This window comes from Sturnira hondurensis, unplaced genomic scaffold (assembly GCF_014824575.4).
Source record: "Sturnira hondurensis isolate 20B ecotype Veracruz unplaced genomic scaffold, ASM1482457v3 Scaffold0006713, whole genome shotgun sequence".
Taxonomy (NCBI): Eukaryota; Metazoa; Chordata; class Mammalia; order Chiroptera; family Phyllostomidae; genus Sturnira; species Sturnira hondurensis.
Genome location: NW_028079344.1, coordinates 4,786,202 through 4,795,382, shown reverse-complemented (window position 1 = coordinate 4,795,382; position 9,181 = coordinate 4,786,202). Strand labels below are relative to the sequence as shown.

At 40.0% G+C, this 9,181-nt stretch overlaps 1 protein-coding gene across 1 annotated transcript in view; it reads right to left on the bottom strand.

Annotated features, from left to right (window-relative positions):
- Positions 1-1,060: 1,060 nt before the first annotated feature.
- Positions 1,061-9,181, bottom strand: part of RAB12 (RAB12, member RAS oncogene family) — a 29,408-nt gene continuing 21,287 nt past the window's right edge. The window contains exons 3-6 of the mRNA XM_037050342.1: positions 6,593-6,731; positions 4,563-4,652; positions 3,242-3,346; positions 1,061-2,274 (exon numbers count right to left, since the gene is read on the bottom strand). Of these exons, the coding sequence (XP_036906237.1) occupies positions 2,161-2,274; positions 3,242-3,346; positions 4,563-4,652; positions 6,593-6,731 (448 nt within the window). The 3' untranslated portion in view covers positions 1,061-2,160. The remainder of the gene's footprint in view (positions 2,275-3,241; positions 3,347-4,562; positions 4,653-6,592; positions 6,732-9,181) is intronic.

The window sequence follows — 9,181 nt, the reverse complement described above, 5'->3', positions numbered from 1 at the left end:
AATGTACAATTCAGTGGCATTAAGTACATGTGCACCATTGTGGAACCACCCCCCACCCCCCAACTTATTTTAAGGAACTAAAAAAAAAAGAAAATCCTCACCCAAGAGTATGTTCATTGATTTTAGAGGAAGTGGGAAATATCCATTGTCTCCTGCGTGCACACCCCAACTAGGCCTCAAACTCACAACCTAGGTATGTGCTCTGACCAGGGATTGAACTCACCACCTTTCTGGTGTATGGAATGATGTTTCAACTGAGCCAGCCGACCAGGGCCAGCTCCAGATGGTTTCCATCATCCCAAACTAAATCTCTGTCCCAATTGAAGCCTAATTCCTTACTTCCCACCTCCCACCCCCCTGCCCCAGGCAACCACCATTCTCCTTTCTGACTTGACTACTCTAGGTCCCTCGTATACGTGGAATCACACCGTATTATTTGTCCTTTTGTGACTGGCTTATTTCATTTGACATAATGTCAAGGTTCAGTCATTTTGTAGCATGTATCAGAATTTCCTTCCTTTTAAAGAATATTCCATTGTTTGAACTTTTGTTTATCTAATGATGGACATTTGGTATATTTCCACCTTTTAGCTATTATGGATAATGCTGTTATGAACACTGGTTTATAAGTACAGTATGTTTTTTTTCCTGCTTTCAATTTTTTTTTTAAGATTTTATTTATTTATCTTTAGAGGGGAAGGGAAGGAGAGAGGGAGAGAAACATCAATGTATGGTTGCCTTTCGTGTGTCCCCTGCTGGGAGTGTGCCCTGACTGAGAATCGAACCGGCGATCGTCTGAGTCGCAGGCCCGCGCTCAATCCACTGAGCTACACCAGCCAGGGCTCCTGCTTTCAATTTTTAGGTGAATATACCCAGAGGCGGAATTGCCAGGTCACATGTAGTCTAACTTTAAAAAAAACCTGCCAAATTATTTTTCCATGGTGAAGGGCACTGTATTATTCTTGTCTCAAACACTGAAAAGATTAAGACGTGGAGTATATAAAGAACACTGTCAGATATTCAATTTACAATGATACAAATAAATGTAGCAACTCAACCATCATTCATAAATACAAAATTTTATTTGCACTTCATTAGTGTAGAAAGACCACAATGCTTTTCATATCACAACACTCAAGACACACCAAGTTATTCAAATACATAATTACTTATTTATCTTGACTAAACAAAACAGTGCAGTTTAATAAAAGGTATACCAAAGATAGAGTTCACAAATTCATTATCAGACCAAAAAAAAAAAAAAAAAACCAAACCCAAAAAACAAAACCACACTCTAAGCTTAATAGGAATAAGCTTCATCATAAGGGGGGGAAGTTTTATCATTACAAAGGTATAGAGTGTTTAGGCAAATACATGTATGTTCTTTGATATAGTAAAATGTATCTCTTTAAAATTCCTTTAAACAGGATTTGTTTACGACAGCAGCGTTGTTTTAAATTCTTCTATAGTTTCAAAAACATTTTTTTCTTTATTGAATCTTTGTAATTCTTAAAAGCAAAAGGTATATCCATTCAGAAACTACGAGAGACTCTGGCCTCAGGACCAAGTCCAACCTACATTCTAACCAGCAACATTCTACCGTTAAGTAACAGCACTAAGTGACCTTCAATGACGGCTACGGGTGGAGCTTTGCTTTGTGGCAGATACACTCCAATACTTGCAAGATGCTACAGCCGGGGAAATGTCTTGTAAATAAAGAAAAAGCACTTAAGATAGCTTTCTTTTTCTTCAAAAAATCTTCAGTTTTACAAATTTTCTTTAAAACAGTAAGCAAAGCACCACGTTCTTTCTTCTTATCAGAATATCTTCTGTCCTCATAATATAATTAATAAGGACAATTATATTATTTATTTCAAAAAACATTATACCTTTCATCTCTCCCACTTCATATTAGAAGTACTACATTTCCCAGTATGTACATTAGACACTGGGATAATGAATGAAATATAATAATTTGGAGGAATACATGTAATTTATAACCAAAACTTGCCAGGAATTGCATATTTGCATATTTACAAGTTAGTGTATAGCTCTGACTTGGATTACAAAGTGCGAAAGGAAATTTTCAAAATGATTGTAGTGCAGAATAGAGCAATTTCCCCTTCCTAGGAACCACTCCACTGTCTCCAAAGTAGCAAATCAACAGCATCTGACGTGTGGTCTTGGTGGAGGCAATTCTGGTGGAATCTCAGGTTCTGGTTGTAGTGAGAGGATACTATTGGACAACTCATTCCTTAAAATATCCAGGGGCATCTTCGGAACAGACAAGAGACAAAAATGCATTTTAACTCTACAATGTATACATAAGTGCTCTACAAATCGTACAATTACATAAGAATAAAGTGTTTTTAAATAAAGCTCTCTAATCATCGAAGTTTACTTAGACATTCAAATATTAAGCCAAGAAACAAAAACCAGGTTCAAGGTGTTATCATGTCACAGCACAAACACTGCCCCCGCTTACTTTACACCCTGAGGTGGAAGGGACAAGACAGACCTCACACACAGTATTTTTCACAACCCAGTACAATGGAAGCTTAGTGCACTAACAAGTGGGTACAGCACCACTGAAGAAAGTAACCTAATAAACCAACCATTTTATTAGAAGCTCCTGAATTATGTCTGAAATGAACAGGTAATATATAATAGTAACAAAAAGTTCTTAACTAAAATTTTTTTTGAATGCAGGCCTAAAGATGCAGTGAAGCTGTCTAGCAATTTTCCTGGCACTCAGCATCACGGAAAGGCTTTGGCAACGGAATCCGTGTCCTGCTGGAGAGCGGAGCTCTCAGTGAGGTGAGAACTAGGAGCTTCTCAGCTAAGATAACTGTATTCTGTTAGGTCTCTGCCATCTGTATCTAACTTAATCCTCATGGGAAAATGGGGGGGGTGGGTGGAGAAAAGAAAAGCAAATGTCAAATAAACATGACATATTGTATACCAGCTCCAGTCACTCCACCAACTGTATTTAAGGCTAAGCAAATACACTGGACATCAATACCAAGGACACCAAAAAACCATGGGGTGGGAAGAAGCTGCCAATAGCTGGCTGGATGTCACTGGCTGGATGTCACTCGCTGAGTTAACAACTTCACCTAATTTATGACACTAAGGAAAACCTGCGGTACTTCACTTTCAAAATAAGTAATTCTGAACCAAAAATAATAATAAAGGAAACAACAGGTTTCAGATGAAATACTTTCATGTAGATTTTTTTTACCTTTTTCAGAATGTCATCAACAAGTTTCAGAAATATTTCATCCACATTGAAGTTATCCTTGGCACTTGCTTCACAGAACCGCATCCCAGTTATCTGCTGTGCAAACTAAGGGAAAAAATTTTTTTCTCTGTGTGGGGTGCAATGTTGTCTCCTGTACAAGCATGAGGCTATGACAGGGGAATCATACCCTCTGGGCTTCAGCTTTAAGGGGAGGGGTGGACTAAAGGTTTGTAAAAGCCTGTTTATGCTTAATCATAAAATTCACAAGTCCAGCAAATCCCCACAGTATAAGTAACATAATGAAATCCCTACGGTGATACTGAGTGATACATGCCCAGTTTTCTAGAACTGCAATTTATCTGACATTTAAAATGTGAGTATCTCTGATTCTTCAAGGAAGGTTAAAATACATTAGAGTAAGAGAAAATCATGAAAGCAATTTTATGCTTTAAAAAATGTTATTTTGGCCCTGACCAAGTAGCTCAGTTGGTTATTGTTGTCCTGGTATGCCAAGGTTGTGGGTTCAATTAAGCAAGACACATTCAAGAATCAATCAATGAATGCATGAATAAGTGGAACATCAAATTGATGTCTCTCTCTCTCCCAAATCAATTTTTAAAAATATTTTATTTATTTTTACAGAGAGGGGACAGGAAGGAGTAAGAGTGGGAGAGAAACATCAACGTGTGGTTGCCTCTCATGTGCCCCCTACTGGGGACCTGGCCGGCAACTCAGGCATGTGCCCTGACTGGGAATGGAACCCGTGACCCCCTGCTTCACAGGCCCATGCTCAATCCACTGAGCTACACCAGCCAGGACCCAAATCAATTTTTTAAAAAAGATTTATTTATTTTTAGAGACAGCAAGAAAGAGAGGGAGAGAAATATCAATGTGGGAGAGATACATCAATTGGTTGCCTCTTGCATGCCCCCAGTGGGGGACATGGCCCTCAATCCAGGCATGTGCCCTGACTGGGAATTGAACTGGCGACCTTTCATTTTGCAGGCTCACACTCAATCCACTGAGCCACACCAGCTAGGGTTCAAAACAATTTAAAGAAAAAGTTTCTCTGTATAAAATGTCAGGTTAGATAATAATGCAGCATATACTAATGTGGTATTTTTTATATACTTCAAAATGAATTTAAGGAAGCAAGATATTTAAAAAAAGCAAACACAAGAAAGATGAGATTGACTGGTAACTATGTAACTATTTCACAATTTAAAAAATAACCTGTTAAATGAAAAAGTGCATCAACCAGTTAAATGTACAAAGTGTGGGAACTGTGACTTCTTCCTCCTGCTCCCCACACTTCTCTCACCTTTTCGCCTTGCTGTCTGGTGATTTCTCTGTCAGTTTCACAGTCCAACTTATTTCCAACTAAAAGAAGTTCTGCATCTTCTGAAGCATACTGTGGAATTTTAAAAGAATTTCAAAGATGGACATTGTCATACGCTGACAGGAACTATAAAACCCAATATTTTTCACTCATGGGTTCGTTCACTCTACAAATCTTTGAGCGCCCCCACCGCCCCAGGCAGACCTGACCGTGTGGGTGTCGGAGGCTCACAGCATTTTCAGGAAGCAGCATGTTCACAGGCACTCTGAACCACAATGTTTTTAGTCTCTGACCAGTAATTCCTCAGAATCTACCCTAAGGAAATGATTCAGAACACAGGCAAAGCTCTACGGTACTTAAGGATGATCGTTAACAAGAAACTATAAAAATCCAACAAATCAAAGAATTAACTAAGTTAAGGCCTATAAAAGAATGCAGCCATGAAAATACACGCTGTGGAAGAACTTTAATGGCATAGGAAGGCTGTCACGACAGACCACTCCCTGAAACACGCAGGGTGCAGCCCGGAGTGAGGCATAACGCCAAGTGGCTGTTCAGGACGGCAGAACTACAGATCTAGAAGTTTACTTTTGTGCTTTGGTTTTGCAAATATTCCATAATGTGAGTTTTATCATTAATTTTACAATCAGGAAAAGAGTAGTTAAGCTACATTTCTAAGTTTTAAAAAATGTCCAGGCACAATGGAGTTCTCTCTTTAAAAGGGTTAGAGTCTCTTGAATAACTCATTTAATTCTGTATTCTAAAAAAGTATTTGAGATGGACTGCAATAAAAGGCACCTGAGTGACGGGACCTTGGCGAGGCTATTCAGAGTCCTGGTCTCCTAGTTACTACTGCACAGGTAGGAGGAACAGGCTGGTGCAGAGTAAGAACAGTGCCGGCCTGCTACACAGTAAGCACCAAAGAAATGACTACACTTCCGCAAAACAGAGCAACAAGCAAGAGTCAAGAACGAAAGAGAGGAGAGCGCTAGACACCAAGACCTGGGCAGAGTCACAAAATGAAGTACCTAACGGGCACTTAGGGTCGAGGCCATTGCTTTTGGTTTTAAATTCATTACATTCTGAAAAGTTACACCAGCAACTAGGACCGCCCCTTTCTAATTTCCTTAGCAGCACGTCGTGTGGCTTCAGCATGGGGAAAACAGGTACTCAGTGACGCCATCACAGAACCAGCCTCCAGCTCCATTCTTTTCTGTAACCCCGGGCCCTTAACTTAACAGATGTTCAAAGAGACACTGACAGGCTTGATAAAACTGGCCAACATTCTCCAACGTTGTCTAACAGACGGTTTAATGCAATTTGTAAACAAAAATACAATTTATAATACATTAAATGTGCTTGTTATGCAAAGGAATTAAACATCAATTTATTGCGTTAAAGGGAAGAAAACTCAAAATATGGTCACTGTATACCCCATCTGACCCCAAACTACTGTCTTCTGAATGCATATTTTGGGCACACATATCTTACAGGGGAACTTACAGTTTACTACTTATATAAAATGGATCATGAGCCAAAGGGGAAAATTTCCTGTTCAAAATGAAAACCTAAAAGGACACCTATAATTTTAAGGGCACATGTCCTGAAGGTGACCGTGGCCCTTGGAGTGTCCACAGGCACTGAGTGTGGAGAAGTCCATCTCCTGGAGATTGTTTCTCAGTGGACACTCCCAAAACGAGCATCCATGTGAACTTTCTGCAGAAACAAGATGCCCTTTATCTACCTGCACAGGAGCAGCCACATATCGGGGAATGAGTGTGTGGCCTTTGAAATCAGACAGCCCAGGGCAACAGAGTAAAAATCCTGGTTTTAGTACTTATAAGCTAATTATGAGTAATAGCATGTATACCTACTTTGATGGTTTTACTATGGATTACATGACCTTTAGTATGTAAAAGCATATGCTTCATAAATGATTTCTCCTTCCTTTTATCAGGATTAACATCCATGAGCAAGGGGTTCACATCTCGAGAGAAAAGCGCAACACTTACCTTATCGATCATCTTCATCCATTTTGGCAAGTCATCAAATGTCTCCTTCTTAGTGATATCATACACTAATATGATCCCCTTGGCACTTCTGTAATAAGCTGAGGTAATGCTGTTGAATCTCTCCTGACCTGCTGTGTCCCTAAGAAATAGCAGCAAAAAAGTCAGTTCCCAAACAACACCCCTAGTAAGCCCCGCACATTCCCGAGCCCACACGGCAGCGGTGGCCCCACCAGGCCGATTCTTTTCCTCACCGGGCAGCTCCTCTGTGCACGTTCACCGTCACTAGTGGGGATCACTTTTCTGAGCCAGTTACATTCAAACCAAAAAGCGGCTCACTTAAGCTAATATTGACTTTAGAATGATTTTTTGACATTCTAGAATAAAGTAAGTGTGAGGCACCTTAATACTATAAGTTACATTAAGTACACTGGACCACACTTTTCTCCTTCACAAAGCCCCAAACTCTGTCCCAGCAGGTTCCATGTCCCCGGCCCACCCCACTGTGAGGAGAACTGTTGTGGAGGGAGTCTGAGGAACGGCAAAAATGAACAAGGAGTTGGTGGTAGGCTAATAGCCAACTTTTATTTTTAAGTCATAAAGTATTATGCTCAAGTTGATGCTTCTAGGTGGCAGAAAATGTATGGATAATCATTTAAACTACTTACACCTAGATGGCTAATGTATGATTTTGTTGATAAGAATCCTCCACTACTGAAAAATGCTGTAGAATCAGTCTTGTTATTTTCTTAATCCCACTAAACAGAATCAGTGGTCAAAGAGAAAGTGAGGAGAGATACTAAATAGGTTTACAAATACAAACTGCTACTTTGAAATCTAAGAGCTATGTATTCGCCAGGCTGCTGCTGACCATTTCAACATGAAGAATGACAGAAGGACACTAAGAGTGGACAGAAGTTGGCTGAGACCTATTTTTTCCATCTAATAAGCCATGAAACTGCTTGAGACAAATGAGACTCAACAGAGCACAGCTTATGATGAGAAAAACAATTTCCCTACAGATGATCTATATTCAGATCGCCCCTTCCCCCAAATCCTAACTGCTGGGATACTCCCAGGGGTCATGGTGGAGTAAGCTAGAAGCAGTGGAGTAAAAAAGTAAGGTTCCCCACCACTAGGCTATCCAAAGCCTCTAGCAGGATAGCATGCGTGTTAGAGGACAGTGTGCAATGATTTCCAGTGCATCTGACTGAGGTGCAACTTGCAGGACTGTGTCCCTACGACACCTTTTGGCAGTGGGATTGGCCATAAATTATGGCTTCATTCAGATTGAACTTACCACCAATTAGTTCACATTTCTGATGTTATGCCAAACAAACAAAAGAGCTCCTTGGCAAATTCATTTTGCATAAAAAACAAAGCCATTTGCTTTGTTCCAGAAGACGTCAGAGTCCCAGGTGGCCCTTGACTGCAAGGCCCCGGAGAGCCAAGGCTGGTCTGTTTTTGTCCATCAGGGTCCAGCAAGGTGCCTGACCCAGAGTGGCTGCCAATAAACATGTGCTGAACAAAAGGTTACATGACTAAAATGTAGAAAGTTGATGCCGTTGCAAGGCAAAATAAACTTTATGTTTTGACCCAGAAGTGCCAAAGAATTGGAAAACTGAAATGACAGAGACCAAATTCTTCAGGAATTTCATAAACAACTTAAAGACCACATCAATAAGCACATTCAAGCACGGTGAGGGTTCAAATACCATTTCATTTACACAGGGAATCAATGAACACAATGATATCTAGACTCCCAGGCGTTGACTTTCAAAGCAGGAAAGAATTAAATCTTTCAGAGTCTGGTGTGCTGTCGTATCACAGATTGTGGTTTGTTCACATTGAGATTTCACCACATAGTATTTTTAATGCTTTAAAAATATTCTGTGATGTTTGAATACTGTTAAGAAACAACATCTCTCACTTGTTTCTTTACATACATTTTTAAAGATTTTATTTTTTAGACAGAGGGGAGCGGAGGGAGAAAGTGAGGGAGAGAAACACTGACGTGTAAAGAAACATTGACTGGTAGCCTGTCACACACCCGCTACTGGGGACTCAGCCCCCAACCCAGGCATGTGCCCTCCCTGCCTGGGAACCAACCAGTTAGCAAGGTAGCACTCAGTGCACGGAGTCACACCCGCTAGGGCACTTCTTATTTTTTTAAAAAGCAAAAATTACACATTTTCCTACTCTAAAATCTGTGGTTAGCATAATATAGCTGCACCAAAAATTTAAACACCAAGCAGATATATACATCAGATCTTCACTGGGCATTTTGGAAATTATGTCCTTGAATAACTCTTTTTTTAATTTGAATTTTTATTTTTCTTATTTTTCTTATTTAATTCTTGTTCAAGTACAGCTTTCTGTCTTATATTCCCAGCCCTGTGAATAATTCTTTTTTTTTTAAAGATTTTATTTTTTTGTCTTTAGAGAGGAAGGAAAGGAGAGAAGGAGAGAAATATCAATGTATGGTTGCTTCTTGTGAGTCCCCTGCTGGGAACTGGCCTGCAACCCAGGCATGTGGCCTGACTGGGAATCGAACCGCGATCCTGTGGTTCGCAGGCCCGCACTCAATCCACT